This window comes from Semicossyphus pulcher, unplaced genomic scaffold (assembly GCF_022749685.1).
Source record: "Semicossyphus pulcher isolate SPU_LCO1_2020_fin unplaced genomic scaffold, fSemPul1.0.p SCAF_1, whole genome shotgun sequence".
NCBI classification, from domain to species: domain Eukaryota; kingdom Metazoa; phylum Chordata; class Actinopteri; order Labriformes; family Labridae; genus Semicossyphus; species Semicossyphus pulcher.
The window spans coordinates 18,813,874-18,831,695 of NW_027211603.1; the positions used below are offsets into that span (position 1 = coordinate 18,813,874).

Sequence of the window (17,822 nt, forward strand, 5' to 3'; positions counted from 1 at the left end):
ATTCTATTAAAAATAAACTGATACAATCTGTGCTCGAAGAGAATAATGACCACCTGCCAGTTGCTATAATAGCACAAAGGTTTAAACACAGACAAAAGAACGCACACACATACACACATTCGCCCACAGGCAATAAAACAACACAACCCTAGAGTATTAGTCACCATGTGCGCTGTAAGCAAGCTAAATTCTGAAAATTAGAAGACATTACAACCATCTCTTTTTATCTAATAACACTATTTTAGCATATTTATACTTTGTATTGTGTTGCTTGTAACAAACTAACTGCTTTCTTATACTGCTGAGGATGTGGAAACATACTAACCTGAACCAAATCAGTTTAATAGTGTCTTACGTGATGTAAAGTGAAGTGAATCAAAGTATCGACTACATGTTAAGGGGGTATAAGAAGCCACCTACTTGTTGCAGTGGTGTTTGAGGTGTTTCTTGTAGCCGTCGTCCTGAAGCATGTGCTCTGGGTTGTGCTTCCTCAGCCACTCAGCTTTGTGGATGTCGAAAGAGCTCGATTGGGTCTTCATCTTCTTTCCCTTCCTGCCCCGAGGGACTGGGGCAGACAAACCTAGTGAACCCAAGGAGGAAGGAAGTTATAGGTGCAGTGTAGAAATGCAAACTTAAACCTCTTTATGTTCCACTATCTTTGTTAGTAAGGCCAGTTAAATACAGGCTGGATGTCCCGAGACTCACCCAGGTGGTTCTGCAGCTCTTTGGTTTGTCCGTCCTCAGTAGGGGCGATCAGGTCCCACATGAAGCCTTTAATTTTGTCATCTCCACGGTAATGGACCAGGCAGTAAGACAGCAGAGCCCTGCAGATGGACTCCACATCCCACTCCGTCAGCTGCTTCTTAAATCGCCCGTGGTTGAGAATATCTTTCCAACGACCCCATCTGGACAACAGAAGGGAAAACACACATTTATTACAGTGTTCTCAAAAAGAACGTTTCCCTTACTAGTCAAGATATATTTTTCAGAATACACCTTTATTGTGAAATTCAGGATATGCACGGTTGTTTTAATCATCTCACCCATAAACAAGCAGGTTCTTCTCTACTCTGAAGCACTCTGTGCGGCCATAGCTGTTGAGGCGGTCGTGGTTTCGCCTGAGCTTAGGTTTGGTCTCGTCACTCTCGCTTTCCCCCTCTGAAAGCTCGGCTAACTCATCCTTGGTGGCGCTGAACGGCCTGGTCTGCTTTCTGACACGAGGGGTGTCAATCACTAAGCTGTTCTGCAGAGAGGGAACGGAGGGCAGACCAAATGTCAGCAAAGGGCTTTCCAGGACTTTAATACGGACAAAGCCACCTAGAAGTACATCTTAGTGAGATGCAAGAAATCTGTGTAAGCAACGTCCCAATCATGCATTAAATCTATTATTTGTGGTATAGTACATACTCTGCCATTGACCATTTCCATGTCAATATCAGCCTTTTTGGCCCATTTGTCCCAGAAGTTGGGGTCATCCAGAGAAATGTCTGTGCGGTTTCCAGACGCCACAAAACTAGCCTGGAAGCAGATTCATACATTAGGAGACATAAAAAACAAACAAAACAAAAGTACAGTATCTTATAAAATCTATATTTTATAGCTATTCGTTCAAATTACATGATGAGAGCTACATTTAAACAGCATTAGCAATTTGATCCACTTTTGTAAGAGCGGTTATATCATTTTCAATCACCTTAGCAAAGGTGGACCCTCGTCCCTCAGACTCGATGGTGATGGTCTTTGTTCTGCGCTGGAGAATCTGGTCAATGTCCTCCTCACAGAATTTGGACCCTTCGTCCTCCTCATCCATGATGGCCCCGTATGCACCACGTCGCAGCAGATCCTCGATCTCTTTCTTCGACAGCTGCTGCTGCGCTGCCTGAGGGTGTAAGACGGATTATACAACAAACACAAATTAGAGAAGTTGGCAAACTGGTTTTCACATGGATTTCAGGGGCTAAATGTAACAGTATGGAAGCTAATATTGCATAATGCAGGAAACAGACAGTCACCTGCAAATTATTTTTCTCAAACAAAAAAAAAAATCCTGTTGTATTATCTAAATCAACATCGGCAGCCCTCTATCTAACCCCAGCAGCTGTTTATTATGTAAATATGTGAACTCAGACCGGATGTGTGGACCTGCTAATGGCTCAACCTCCTTACACTTTAGATAATACTCAGAGGACACCAACCGCAGCTAAACATCCACCTACACACTTCACATGTTGTTGACACACTCCCTCACAAAGAGATTAGACTCTAATAGGATTGGTTACACTTTAAGTAGAAATTTTGAGAGCGAGCTCTAAGTTTGAGGGTTTGTGAACATTTGTTTTTCTTTGTTTGGCATCTTCTCGTCGTCTACCATCTGTTACAGCGTTCCTCGGATATCATTCAGGACTGATGATAGGGGAAACTGTTGACTTTTCTTATTGTTGGAATGACAAATGGAAGGAATCTGTATTTTATTTTTATCACTCGTTCTCAAACAATCACAACAGGAAGAGTTGACTTAAGGAGTGTAACAAACAGGTTCATTTGATTTCCTGGTGTACACAGTAATTATGGCATGACTGTTAAAACCTGGAGTGAAATTAGGAGTTTAAGCTTAAGCAAAGTAGGTAGACTTCAAAATCCACGTTGATCTTTGATCACTAAAATGATGCTGAGTAGAGGAAAAAAGTAGATAAGATAAACCAATAAAATAAACCAAAGCAAAACTGCTCTCTGTAATTATCCTGGTCCCGTGCCAGGCTTTTGTGGTTTCCTGCTTGTTGCTGTAACCATTCGATGAAGAGATAGTTGAACTGAAAAATGTTCATGCCCGGCCAAAAAGGAAAATCACAAACAAACACTCTCTTTGAAAACGAACTGAACATAATTTACATGACCAAATGATTTAATTCCCCATTTCTATTTCAGATCCTCTGGAAAATCCTCAAACCTACCCCTCCCCCAGTGCCTCCTCCCAGGCTGTTATCTCGGCCACTCATGCTCTGCAGCACCGCTTTGTCCAGGCCCAGCTTGAGGCTGGCGCGATCAAACATCTCTCGCTCGTACGAGTTCCTGGTGATCAGACGGTACACCTTCACTGCCTTGTTCTGACCGATCCGATGGCAGCGAGCCTGGGCCTGTGAATGGCAGGACAAACCGAGTGAACATCATCTTTATTTTGACACAATAGCCACCTTATCTTGAATGATGGTATCTTTTATCATTGACTGAAATCTAAACTTGTTCGTCATTGGACACTATGGAAAGCACTATCTTGGTGCTCACATGAACAGATGTCAGGCAGTGCCAAAAAAATGACTGGCAGTTTGTTGCATTTGCTTGTAACTGAGTCTTTGTCATGTCTTACCTGCAGGTCGTTCTGCGGGTTCCAGTCAGAGTCAAAGATGATGCACGTGTCTGCTGCTGTGAGGTTGATTCCCAGGCCACCAGCTCTTGTACACAGGAGAAAAACGAAGCGCTCTGAGTCAGGCTTACTGAAGCGGTCGATCGCTGCCTGCCGCAGGTTCCCTCGAACACGTCCATCTATCCGCTCATACAAGTACCTGCAACACAGGGGAAAAAAATGCACGATGAATGTGTATCACAATAACCCAGTCAGTACATGGCTGGTTCTGTGGGATATTTTCCCTAAAAATATGAAGCAATACACATCAAAATGTTGGTCATGCTTTTATTACGCTGATGAGAATTAGTTCAATTAAGCTTTAAATAACTGATTTTAACTTGTAATAACCGAGCTATAGCACTCTGGTCTTTAAATTCACCCAATACTACACTCATCTTTTGCTTCTCTTCCACACCTTGCAAAGAGTATGCTCAGAGATAAAACTGTGGAGTGGTTATGCTCTTTCATCTTGTGTCCGTTCTACTCCCCTCCCACAATCCGACCCCCTGCCCTCCCCAGGGTAATCCACTTCCAGTCAGGAGAAGACTCACAGAAAGCATCGCTCCTCTAATGTTGCGAAGCCCCGAGGGCGTCTATAACCTGCTGCTGAACCCTGTCTGAGGTCTGTGCTGCACAGCACCTCACATGTTTACAATAGTTTAGGGTTTGCGCCAGCTGCTGGTGGGAAGCCAGAAGAAAGAGAAACAACACAGACAAAGTCAGGAAAGAGAAAGGACAGAGGGGACATGGGAGACTTGAGAATAGAAATATGGATAAAGATAAGATGAACACCACTGATCTGTAATTAATAAAGTCCTTAATGACATTAAATTCTAAACCTTATGGATAGTATATATCTACCCATGATTGTTCCTGATCACAATTTCAGCTTTTTAGGCCTCACTCAAAACATTGCTTACACACTGACAGAAGCAAATACACAGACATCAGAGCAAGGTGACATTGGATTCATAAAGTGGTCGTACAGAGAGAGCCTTAGATTGAATAAAGTAGCTCTATGGATGTGATACAAGTCCAAATCATTGCCAAACACCTGGACTATTTTCTGCTAGGCTCTGTGAACATGTGCTTTTTAACTCTTCACATTCAGTCCCATTGTATCTGTCAAAATGAAACATTTTGCACTCACGCTGCCTAAATCAAGAATGCCTAAAATCCTTTGTTTAAGAGAGTGAAATCACACCATTGTTTCCCCTTTGAGTTTAAGAAATGAAACTTAAACTGAGAGGTTATAGACTTAGAATGCTGAGGGAAAGATTAAAATGGCAAAGTCACAATATGGAAAACTGATTTTATTTGTCTTATCATTGTTTATTTGTTTTTGTGCTATTTTGTGTGATGTGTTTGGTCACACCATGATAACGGAGAGTTACTAAAATGCTTAAAACAACAACAACAACAACAACAACAACAACAACAACAACAAAAAGACAGGCCTGTTTAGGAAATCTTAAGTCTGAGCTATAAACAACAAATCCATCATCTGTCATCATTACCTTCTCTGAATGAGGTAGTCTTCCAAGATGTCCAGGCAGCGCACCATTTGGGAGAAGATGAGCACTCTGTGCCCCCCGGCTTTCATCTTAGGCAGCAGCTTATCAATAAGGACCAGCTTCCCTGCAGACTGCACCATAGCCTGCAGGTGAAAGTCCATGGCAGTGGGGCTATACACCTCCCTGAAGTCCTCCAGGATCTTTTCCTCTGCTCCTGATACAGCAAAGACATGGAAACATCAGCAACACTGCTTTTGCTTCTCATGGATTCTACAAAGTCTCATGAGATTTTAGTGACTCCTTGCAGGTACCATTAGCAGGTGTGCAGTCTCATGTAATAATCACTTAAAGAACCAAATTGTAGTGAGCACCTTAATCTTCTTAATTGAGCCCACAACATCTCCTGAAGACTAAACAGGAAATTGTGTAATTGCAGGCATTCAGCTGCTATGCCTGCCAAGATCAAAACTATACATTTCTGCAGTACCTACATTAACCTGTATTTAAGGTAGAATAGGCACCCTCCTACCTTTGATGAGGTAGGGGTGGTTGCAGCACTTTCTCAGCTCCATCATGGTGTTGACCAGGTTGGGCATGTTTGCCTGACCAGCTCCTTTAGCCAGGAAAGAGAAGTTCTTCTCCAGGATGGCGCGGTAGTATTTCTTCTGAATATTTGTGAGCTCAACCTCAATGATCGTCTCCTCCTTAGGAGCCAGCTTCTTCTCCACATCCTCCTTTAATCTACGCAGCATCATGGGCTTCAGGATGCCCTGAAGCTTCTGTACCTGTGGACCCAAACATGAAAAGAGAGTTAGAGTTACCAGGTTCAGTAAATGCTTTGGGACACTGTACACTACACAGGCATGGGATTACACGTGCTGTGTCTGTACTGGTTCTGATTATAACCTCCATGAAAGCAGGAGGTACCATGATAAGAGAACTTATCTACACCAATGTATGTAGTATTCTTATGATGTCATAGTCTGTATGTGATATCTGGCTCACATATGTTTTTTAAAGCAGTGTTCAGTTATTTTTTCTCATTTGATACAGACCCACATTTAACTGAATCAAGAGTTCATGGTAACAGTACAGCATAACAGCTTAGTAACCACTAGACCCCAGAGGCAGGCCAGCTTTCCTCAACCGATTTCCTTTTGATTCACACACAGGCCCTTGTCTCTCATCACATATGTGTTGAAAAAGTTCCTCATACAGCACCAGCAACTTTTACTATAAAAAGGATTTCACATTCCCACCGGCACAATACGCTTCTAGATTTAGTACAGCGTATTGAGCACTAGATGTTTTAACTTTCAGCCAGAGTACCACACTTACAACATGCTTTAATGCCGTCCTCTCGAGCATCTATTTAGGACTTCTGCCTACAGACGAAATGCCAAGCAGCAACGAGTACAAGGCAAGGTAGATAGCCTTTTCCTTGTGAGCAATTGCGTCAACACAACGCGCAACCAAGAGTAGCATTAATGCCCTATTATCTGCCATCACTGTCTGCCATATGTTGGGAGTGTGTTTGAGTGTGTTTGTGTTTCCGTGGAGAAAATGTGTGGCCTAGTTAGAAAAAGCCACACTTCACGGGTTCCATCAGTACCAATATGACCTTTATATCCGAGCAATGATGCGTGCTGTGGAGCTCTGTGAAACATTCATTTGGCCATCCTTTTATATTTAATTTACCAACACTAACTGACCTGAATGTGTGACATGTAGAGAGCTGACTTACATTTTTATGGCAGATTAGACATTCAGGATTTTCACAGAACATAGAATGTCAGGATGTTCTCCATGTATCAGCGGACTTACCTGCTCCTCAGTCTTTAGGTCTCCAAACTCCTGCATGAAGGTGTTTTCTGAGGGGAAACGTGCCGGCTCCAGGAAGTGGAGCAGGCTGAAGAGCTCCTCCACAGTGTTCTGGAGAGGGGTACCTGTCAGCAGGACTTTGTGCTCCTGAAGGAGAACGGAATATGTCATCACTTGCAAAAGCACTCCTGCATTAAAGTGTAGCAACATTAACATCAAACGTGGTGGTTTATGTACCAGGCTCATGAGCTTGAAGCCTTCTAGCAGCTTGCAGTTCTTGTTCTTGAGGCGGTGGGCCTCGTCGATGATAACACAGCGCCACTCGATGGCGTTGAGTTCGGGACATCCTCCCAGGATCATCTCAAAAGTGGTGATAACAGCCTGGAACCTGTAGGCACCTCGTATCGCACGGCCCTGGGACGGAAAATAGGAGACATGCAGGACATACTTTAATTATACAGCATCTATAAACATTGACATGACATGTGTGTAAATATTGTGTCTGTATTACAAGTACAGGTGTGTAAAAACATGTTAAATGTGTTGAGTTGAAAGTTTTCTGAGTTTGACTGCTGAAGGGAATGTTCTTGTTAAAAAGGGGAAGACTGTGAACACATTAATACTTCAGCTTCATAGTTCTCCAACATCTCCTGGGGTTGCTCTTCTTACCTGTTAACCTTTGAAACCTACTAAAGTTGCAGCCTCATGCTGTTGGCAGCCAAACACAAAGCGTATGTTTTTTAGGTTTCACTGTCAATCTAAAATCACACCTCTTGGTTCAGAAGCCATCCCCGGTACAACCAGCACATGGATGCACATGTAGTAGTGAGTCTAGCTGTTTGTTTATTTGTTTGTTTGTATGTCTGGGGAGGCTTTGCTTCACCCCGCCTCTCCATTTGTATCCATCGCCTTGACAACAGTCCTCGAGGGATACTCAGTTATCCAGTAACCCCCTCCCACAGCCAGCCAGCCTGCTGTAGTGGAGCCTCTCTCTCCTCTCGCTCGCTCTCTGATATGCCTGAGCAGCGCTGACAGAGAGCTCCCCTTGGGGCCTGCTGCTGTGACATCACAGGCTGCCTGGGAGACAGCCTGGTGGCGGCGTCGCTCTGTTCTGCTCTCGCTCGCCTTAATTCCTCCCACGGTTCGTCGGAAAACTAAGAGCTTCTAACTGCCTGTTGTGACACATCACATGGCCCGCCAACTACAGGAAGCCCCTGCCCAAGGCTCACTAACTACCTAGCAGCCTACTTATTGTTGGGCACGTGCCCTTCTTTGAATGCGGTTAATGCTATGATTGTACTATGAACCACTTATAAAAATGTTCTTATGCACAACAGGATATGCAAGCACTGCCTTCACTAACAGTTACATTTAACTCTAAATTCAATATAAACATTTCTCCTGAGCTCTCTTGAAATAACTGTAACAAAGCTGTTTAGGGGAAAAAGTGTTGAGTAAGTGTTGCTTTAACAACATTTTGAGATGACTGAATGGAACAAAAGTAACCAAACATTAGTCATTTTCTGCCATTTCTTCCACACAAAGCATAGACTATATTATTATTCACTACCACATATTCACTTCCCTCGACTGTGGCCTGCTTTCCTATTTCTTCAGGTGACTCTGCCTCTGAAACATCGTGCTTGGTGAGTTTGCTGCATTAGTTCCAGAGTGCCTGTGTATCCAGGCTTTGTGCTGCACACGGTAATCACGTCCTGTCTGTTTTTTTGTTTTTTTTCCAATAACCCACTCCTATTGTCGTATGCATGCCTCCTGTTTTCAAACACATCATTAGAATCACTCACAGGACTTCATCTTGCAGCCGTTTTCTAAAAAGCACTCTGATCATTTTAATTGAAGTGAATCACTGCTTTCCAGTCTGAAGGTAAGCACAGCAAGGTTGATTTCTGCCCGTCTGTCTATAAAAAGAAGGGGAGGATTGGGTATGTCAGGATGAACTAAAAGGCCTGTCGATCCTCACGGTTTCATTTGTGTTAGGTACGTGAGACAAGCTGAACGCATGGCTGTGAATCGATAGCTGATAGCTGTAGCCCGGCTCCTCGAGGCTGTCCTCTGATCGAAACAATTACTGTGGTGAAGAGACACGCATACAACGCTGAAATGTGAGTAATCTATACATTAAGTGTTACATTTTTTTTTAGCATTTTCATGATGAATAAAGGCTTTTTCCTTTTTTCTTCCCAAAAGAGTACATTTATTTTTCCACCTTTTTATATAATAGGCTATTTATTGTGGAGGAAACATGATGGAGGGACAGAAATTTACATGCCACAAAACGGCAGGTGTGCCTTAAACCTTAAGATATAAATATTGTGAGTAAAACAAACATTTAGAGAGAAATGTGCTGGCAACTACAACATATGCATTTGTGCTACTGTGTTATATATGTCTAGGAAATACAACTAAAGCTGTGCTAAGTGAATTGTGCATTCAAGATTAAAAGGCCATTTACCTGTGCATCCCTGAAATGCATCTCATACTGTTGGAGCATCTGCCTGCTGACCATGCTTCCATGGTACACGATGACATTGAGATAGGTCCAAGTTCGGAACTCGCGCTCCCAGTTGGCTATAGTAGAGAGCGGGGCAATGATGAGGAATGGCCCTTTAATGCCCACGCGATGGATCTCTTCTAGGAATGTGATGGACTGGATGGTTTTTCCCAGGCCCATCTCGTCTGCCAGGATGCAGTTTCGTCTGACAGGCGGAGATAACAATCGGTATTAGAGGTAAAGTGGACTACAGTTGGGGTTACTTGTACCACTTCATTGTGCGCAAAGTGATGTGTTGTGGGACAAAAAAGGGGGTGATAAAGTGGAGAAACAGAGGAGGAAAGGGAGGGCAACGAGGAAAATCCCATGATAGAAGAATAAACAGAGAACAATGGAGGAGAAAACGACATCATCAGCAGTAATAACAGAGCAAAGAGAAAAGATACAAGATAATGGCAAATACAACAGCCTCTGCTGTGTGGTCTACTCCAGCAAACCATTTATTCAGCTGTCCAGTGGGTGGGGGTATTATATCTTGATGCTAATTGCAACGTGCAGATATTCCCACTGGCCTCTTAAGCAGCTCTCTACTTTTGATGAATCTCTCTGCGTAGGCATACACAAAATCCTGCATGCACACACATAAAGCCAATTCCCAGGGTTAATGCAAGCAGCCTGACACCATGTACTCCGGATCTACACTGTGCAGCGCTTCTTTTGTGATCGTAGGCGAAGAAAAGCAATTGTTTTTGCAGCAGTGTGCACCTTGACAGGAAATTTGACTCTGCTCGCAGGCCCAACCAAATAATGTGAATACAGCCAGAAACACAGCATGGTCCACGCACACAACAAGACTGATTCATTATTCATTATCTGCAGCCTGAATGCACCCAGAGGATTCCTCTTGAAATACAAAATGCCTGTGTAAAATCTCTGAATCTATATCAATAAAAATGATGGAGTCTTTCTTGTAGTATCTGCTTTAAGCTTTACAAGCATATACAGTCTGTTATAGTTGCAGTTATGCTTGGTGTAAGATGCTGAATCTTGAATTTGTATTTAAGGTGTGTTCCTAAAGCTGCAGAGGCTAGTTTACTATGTGGAGTGGCAGCATGTCCCTGTCACAAGGAATTAGCTTAAAAGGGGGTGTCTTTGTGAATGGGCTGCTGTTGTGCGCATGTGTGCGTAAAGTATTTCAAACTGACCTGTTGTACCAGTTGAAGAGGAGCCAGTTGACCCCCTCTAGCTGGTAGTCCCTGAGGCTGTTGCTGTTCCTGTATTCCCTCGACTGCTCCCTCTTCTTCCAGTGATTGGCCGGGGGTCGCTCCTAAGCGACAATTCAGACAAAATGACGAAATTATGAATGAAATAATTCAAAGTTTTAAATTAACTCTACAACTACTTTGAAGAGAACATGTAACACATTATGTTTAAAATGACAGACAGGCGGAAATCTTTGGAAAAGAGACGGATGAAGAAAGCCAGAGAGTGTTGCAGTTTTATAGGAAAAAGGTAAATAGAGAAACAGTGGTTTGCTGTAGTTTGTAATGTGAACACTGATCTCAAAGTTGTCTTGAACCTTGGAAATGGGCATCTACATCAAGACTGGGCAACAGTTGAACCTAGAGTTAAAACAATTGGTGTGCATACAATGAACTTTCCGAGAGGTCACAGAGGTGAATCTGGCAAGATGAAAGAATCAGGGACAAAAATCTTGGTGGTTCTCTTTAAATGGTGCTTATCAAAGTAGAAAGACAAAATAATAGAGTAGAAATTATAAGTCTGTGTGTAGGATGGCTACTGTACTATACTACCACAACAACCATGTGTTTTGCTTCATAGAGCAGAACTTACAGGTTACAGTTTAGACACATTTCTCTTCAAGCCTATTTTAGTTTTTCTTCCCTCTTAAGTATTAGCTCGGGCTGTTTAAAGTGAGTTCTTATTTAGGATATGCCTTTTAAGTCGTATTTTTACAGCAGAAATATCATTGGCTGCTCTTAAAGTGACAGGAGAATCAGCAAAACCCCTGCTGCCAAACTTAAATAAATTCTACGCGAGTGTGGTTGTTTTTATCAAGGTTTAATGGCTGACTTCTAACGCTTCACTTCATCGCACAGAACTTCAAAACGGCTAAAAAAAGAAGAATATAGTATGAGAGCAATAAAGAAAGATGGAAATACAGTGATAATTGATGACTGTCGGTAGGCATGGCTTACCATCCTGCGCGAGTCTGGCTTGACTGCCTGCAGCAGCTCAAACTCCTCAATCTTGCTCTGATCCACGTCGTCTTTCAGCTCCCAGGTGCTGTCCTCATAAGGCAGAGAGCACCACTTCACCAGGTAGTATACCACCTCCTGCAGCAGGCAGACGAGAATTAGCACTGTAAAAGACTGGAGCGAGGCCACGCTCTGCTTTTATAATATTAACAAAGGCTGCGAGGGAGCCCATTAGGATGGCCTTGGGCACTTCTAGTATACAAAGAAATCACTGAAGTGGAGGATTTACTGAAAGGAATAGAAACCACAAAAAAACTGGAAAAGAGTAAAACATGTTCAGGCACGTAGACACAAATAAACACACACTCAGTCTGCGCACAGATATGATTAACAAATGAAAGAAGATTCACTTTACCTCTCCTGTGTCTTTGTCCTCACAATATGACACCTCTAGTACTCTGTCTACCTCTACATAGTCAGGGTTAAAGGGGTCCTCTTCCATCTGAAAGAGACGGGAGATAAAAAAAAAGAGAAATAATAAACCTGAGTGCCCACTCACCATCTGGAATGTGAGACAAGCATCTCTGCTGTATCGACTGAGGCAGGTAAAAAGATTCAAATATATGCACACAGATGTGCCTGCCCACAGAAAAAATAAATTAAACATCCACACACACACACACACAATATCTACATGCATGTACTCAAAACACACTTGCCTAAGAGAAACCAAATTGGAAAAAGCGCATCGTCTCACACATTAACCCAGCACTTAGTATGTCCACAGACAAAAACACAAAAACACAGGCTTACATCTGCAAAGAAGAGTGCCCTCTGAGCCTGTTTCATCTTGAAACGTTTGATCTTCTGCTGAATCCTCTTGTCCTTCTCCAGCTGCTGCTCTGTGGCCCACTCACAGTGTAGGTAGGAACTGACACACAAAACCACAACACACAATTAGACTACAGGTGAGAAACCCTGAAAAACACTTCTAAATAGCATGTGGGCTAAGAACTGAGGCCAGCAGGTGTGATCACTGGTCGCTCTTTTGGTCACAAAGACTTGGTCACTGCTGACATTTAATTTTGAAAGTTGCTGATTTCCTCGTTCATCTTAGGGTTACAAAATGTGTTTGTATGCTTGTATGATCACATATTTCTTACACGTCATCCTTTGTCAATGCTTTTAATCAAAATATTTTTTATAACACATAATAAATCTGTTATAATGTAGAATGTGAATCATCAGTAAAATCTAAACCAGTTTCTTTGAAGAGATCTCACTCTAAGTGAAATTTAGATGATCATGTGAATAATTCACGCAGAGCATTACACCATTTCAGTTCAAATATTTCCTTAAGGATTCATGGCAACATTTATAAGTACAGTTGCTACCCTCGACCTACTACAGAGGCTTACTTACTAGTTTTTGTATTTTACAAAAAACTCCTCCACTTCGATCACCATGCCCGGAGAGACCTGTCGAGAGATTTAAGTAACAGAACAATATATATTAAAATTTTTTTTACCATCATTATAGAACCACAGTAGTACACAGGTTTAAGATTTTGATAAAGATACATACATCAAGTACAATTATCTGTGGTGATAAATATTTCACTTCTCACAATTGCTCAAGCCATTTGCAACCCACTTGTGCAGAAGTGTCCTGTATCTTTAACAAAGACTAAAAATAAGAGGCTTAAAAATGAAAGCATTACCTCATTTTTGACGACACGAGAAGACATGATTTTGTCAACAACTGCAGCATCCTCCTCACTGGGATTCTCCTACAAACACAGTGGACAAGAACAGTTCATAGTCTCCCACAGCAAATATTTCTCCATAGGGAAAAAATACAAAAGCTACACAGCCAAGTCTCCATTAAAAAGAACTAAAAACTGCATGTGTTCCCCACTAAATACAGGACGCTAAGGTTGGAGACTCGTATGCTGTAAAGCCCTCTGGATGCCCACTGATTTTAAGTTTCAGGATAATAAACTGTATGTGTGTAGAAAAAACGTTTCGTGTTAGAAGAACTGTTGTAACAATACTGCCCTTCTAATTTCTCTGCTGTTGCATCTAAATGAATACAATTGGCACTGAATGTGCATCTTTCCTCTTTGCACAGAGAGAGACTGCAGGGGTCCTGGTTTGCACGTCACAACGTGGTGATGAAAAGAACAGGCTGTGCTGCACTTTACTGGGCATGCTCTTCCACAAAATGTGTTTTTGTTTGTCAGTACATGAAGTTCTTTTCAACTATATTTACATTGCCTCAGAAAACAGACCATTGAAAGGACTGTTGTTTGTAAGACAACAAAAAACGAATGCATTGTCATTGTAAGATTTAACAGCAATGAAGATTATTCTCTAAAAAAAGACACTTACACTTGATTTGTGAGCTATGATGGAGTCGTAGGCGAAGATACTTACTACAAAGAGTTGAAGAGAAGGCTGCTTGGATGCTGCAGTGGCTTTCTTGGCTTTCACAATAACCTTGACTTCCTCATCTGACAACCTGGCCTCCAGCTCTTCAGCATATTTCTTTCTCTTCACCTGGCGATTAGATCGCCTCTTCTAGAAGGCAAAGTGAAAGAAGCACAACATTTCACTGATCTGAATTATATAATACATCAGATTCACAAGTGAAATATAAAAAATCTTCTATAAGTGATTGTGTAAAACAGAATTTCTTGAATCATTACTGTGATGAGTAAAAGTGAAGAAGGGGAAGGTTTTATCTGTTCGGAGAATGTGAAAACTTTAGCTACTGATGTGGTTAGAAAATGACATTTGTGTTATTTCCTGTCTATATTTACTACTATAATGTGTGAAAACAGGAAGCACAAAAACAAATCGCATTCACACTAACCCCCTTTTGAAAAGGACAACATGGGTTTCCCTATCCTCTTAAAGGCATTGTAAAAAAACAAAACATAACTGACCTAAATCTCAACAAACCAGGGAAGAAATTCAGAAAAAGTTCTGCTCAATAAGTGAGAAACGCAGCAACAGTGCTTTAAAAATCCAGCCACTTTCAACTCGTTCCTGTCAGGCCTTTCTAATTATCACATGCGTGGGCTGCTGTATCCTGCATCAATACATGAGCCCCTCCTAATGATAATATGTAGTTAATTAGGAATAAATGCCACTGAGCCAAAGTTAATTAGGTGTGGAGTACAACGTCCCCATGGAGATCTACCCTCACATCCTCGAGCCCGAGCTGACCAGAAGCTGCAGAGTCAAAGCTGCCACATGCCATGACGATTGAACCCCTGGGGCGGCCATGCTTCCATTCTAGCTGTCGGCCACGCTACCTTGACTTCTTCAGCGAGATCATCCTAAATGAGTCATCAACAGACTGTTTTAATTAAGGCCAGGGGCGCCACTTAACGAGCGTAATTATATCATAGGCAATAGTCCGGATAGGACGCGAAAAGGAGAGAGAGGGGTGGCGGGGGCAAAGTGGATTTTCTTCCCCACTTACTCTGACGTGTCACTCCTAACAAAGCAGCTATCTGTAATGACTTAGCAGTTAGGGAACACACTCTGACCACAGGACTGTGCTTAAAAACATCAGCTAAGCTGTCACATCGCATAGAAACCAGACTGCAGGGATTCATCAAAACCAGACAGCAATAATTCATGTTTAAATGCATGTATTGTATGAACACAGCATTGTGGCAGAATTTTGAACATTTCTGACTTGAGTTTTTAATTATGTCTGTATATCCAGGATTTACTAAATATCCCAACAACTTCAACGTCCAATAAGATCATTACAAATGCAATTTCTTCACAAGAACTAAAAAAGCTCTGTCTTTATCTTCAATCATTAATTCTAAGGATGGAATCAAATCATGTTTAAACACATTTAACAGACATTTAAATTTCAATTCTCCTTCAAGTATTCTATTCATCTGCATAGTATCTAAATCTTCTTCAAGCTTCGGTTAATTGCTTTAAAGTAAGGTTAAAAAAGTCTTTATCCATAGTTGTGTTCATCCTGTAATTCCATTAGGATGTGCTGGAAATCCTCCACCTGGTATTTGTTTTCATAACCTGAGGTGGGAAACAATTTCTATTCACACAATATCTTGTGTTTAGCAGAAAATAGAAAAAGTGGCTATCACCCTGGATTAAAAAAAATCCAAAGTGATAATTCAATTTGGCTAAGTGCTCTGTTATCAAACTTACTATAAAACCCTGCAGGTTACTAATTTCCTTGGCTGCTGTGGCAACAACGTTTCCTTTCCTTTCCTTTGAAAACTGATAAATGCAGGTATTTGCATGTTAAGTTTCTATTACTGTGAAGCGCTTGCTGTGTGTCTGATGGAGACATCTTCCACACGGTTGAGATTGCACACTTGATATAGCCACCCACTGCATGACCTCCGTGTGAACCACAGAGCCAATTCTCACAGGCTCAAACTAGAGCTGGGAGGCCTTCCTCTACACTGAGCAGCAGTGTGAGCAGTCAGACTGAGGACACCATTCAGCAATCATTGGTATTGTAGGTTTATGTGTCTGATGTATGAAATGTGTGAGCGTGTGTATGTTGGATCTTACAGAGTCGACATCTTTAGAAGTGTGTCGAGGGGGAGGGTCATCATCCGACTCCTCTGAGGACTCAGGCTTTCGTTTTTTCTTCTTCCCAATCTTGATGACAATTTTCCTAGAGGAGGGAAACACACACACCATGAAAAAACAGGAAGTCCTCTTTGTAATACATACAATGTTTACGGTTTCCAGTTATTAGGAGCATTTGATATGAAAAATTCATAACAAATTTGAGCTGACTAGTGTTTGCGAATCTCAGTCACTAATGTAACCATATCAACAGTTCTAAAATTATACTGACAATGCAGAAAAAACTGCCCTTAATCCAGTGATCTCATGCGTGTACATGGGGGAGCTGCAATTCATTCTTACAGCATTGAAGGATGGACAGTGCATTTCAGATTAAGCTTGTGTCTCCCATCACGATAGAAAGAGATCTCTTTGTGGCCATTAGATCAGTAAGAACAAATACAACGACCAATTAACCTCGTAATGTACATCTGGGCACATGAGAATTGCTCTCACAGAGATAGATATAGACTCTGAAGTGCAAACCTCCGCCCGTTAACAGGTCTTTACAGAAAAATGTAAAAAGAAATTGGCTTTTATTTGAGAATAAACACAGAAAGATTTCAGTTATTTCAGCACTACGTCTACATTCAGACATTTTAACTTCTTTGTCAGTAAGTGGATAAGGAGATGCTTGTGTAAGAGACGTTTTTGAAACGATTATGTGAAAAAGGATGAGCCTGAGTAGTCATACAAAGATAAAAAAGATGCACACACTGAGAGACCGTGGCCAACAAGTTGCACATCCCCTGAATATGAAATAAACAGACCTCCAAAACAGTTTGTTCAATTGATTGTAGACGACCCCTGCAGGAGTACCGGAGTGAAACAAGGGATCATAGATTTGCATCTGCTGCACTGCAGTCCATAAACAATACATGCATTTGCAGCAGTAGCCTATATTCTAGAAGAATGGCTCTTTGTGCTGCTGTCAGCATAACATTTTTAACCCCAACATACATACAAACAACTGCTTGGAGAGCAGCTGAAGTATGTAAGGAAATGCTTTAACGCATTAGGCTGCTCACGACGGGAGCTGCCTCCGTTTATGGGGAAAGGAATTCAGTGATTTGCTAAAGCTCCCACAGAGCCGGGGGATTGAGACCGGCATCATTTGATCGTCAATTGGCAAACATTTCTCCCTTTAAGCCACCATTTGTAGTTTGTGAGTTTTCAAATTCTCACCATGGCCTCGTGTGCAACTGCAATACCAAGACAGACTGCTGGGATGAAATGATATTAGATAACAGCAGATTGCTTCATGAACAGACGCGAGCTTATACTTTTCGCCAGTGCTTCATCCTACAACTCCTCTCTCTTTCACACACAGCCACATATTATGTCTGTGACCTTTCTCTATATATTTTCTCACCACATATGCACACGCTTCCTATCGTGCGCCTCTCCACATGTATTATCTCTTGGAAGGCACAGGCGCCAAATCTCTGGCTTGGTGTGATCTTAATGGGAAAAATAAAATAAAAACACTGCTATCATACTGACACACAGCAGCATCTTTCCTCTCACTTTCCAATGCCCTTGCATACACATAACAAGCCAACACAGCCTTTCCACAAAGGCAAACATGCTCTGTACTCCACACACACATACAACCACAGGCCTCCTCAGAGAGACAGTTGCATGTGCAGGTATGTCTCCTGTGAGGAAAACGTCCCTGTGGGGCTTGTTCACATGAGATAACATTAGAGCCTCATATCGTGT

At 41.9% G+C, this 17,822-nt stretch overlaps 1 protein-coding gene across 3 annotated transcripts in view; it reads right to left on the reverse strand.

Annotated features, from left to right (window-relative positions):
- The window catches only part of chd9 (chromodomain helicase DNA binding protein 9), a 60,926-nt gene that overhangs the window by 13,819 nt on the left and 29,285 nt on the right, over window positions 1–17,822 (reverse strand). For all 3 annotated transcript variants that reach the window (XM_069661272.1, XM_069661287.1, XM_069661279.1), the window contains exons 3-22: window positions 16,041–16,146; window positions 13,905–14,048; window positions 13,190–13,258; window positions 12,892–12,947; window positions 12,283–12,400; window positions 11,885–11,971; window positions 11,470–11,607; window positions 10,456–10,577; window positions 9,212–9,455; window positions 6,976–7,152; window positions 6,742–6,885; window positions 5,447–5,702; window positions 4,921–5,131; window positions 3,365–3,560; window positions 2,952–3,134; window positions 1,694–1,879; window positions 1,408–1,518; window positions 1,044–1,243; window positions 706–905; window positions 421–580 (exon numbers count right to left, since the gene is read on the reverse strand). In XM_069661272.1, coding sequence (XP_069517373.1) covers window positions 421–580; window positions 706–905; window positions 1,044–1,243; window positions 1,408–1,518; window positions 1,694–1,879; window positions 2,952–3,134; window positions 3,365–3,560; window positions 4,921–5,131; window positions 5,447–5,702; window positions 6,742–6,885; window positions 6,976–7,152; window positions 9,212–9,455; window positions 10,456–10,577; window positions 11,470–11,607; window positions 11,885–11,971; window positions 12,283–12,400; window positions 12,892–12,947; window positions 13,190–13,258; window positions 13,905–14,048; window positions 16,041–16,146 — 3,108 coding nt within the window. The remainder of the gene's footprint in view (window positions 1–420; window positions 581–705; window positions 906–1,043; window positions 1,244–1,407; window positions 1,519–1,693; window positions 1,880–2,951; window positions 3,135–3,364; window positions 3,561–4,920; window positions 5,132–5,446; window positions 5,703–6,741; window positions 6,886–6,975; window positions 7,153–9,211; window positions 9,456–10,455; window positions 10,578–11,469; window positions 11,608–11,884; window positions 11,972–12,282; window positions 12,401–12,891; window positions 12,948–13,189; window positions 13,259–13,904; window positions 14,049–16,040; window positions 16,147–17,822) is intronic.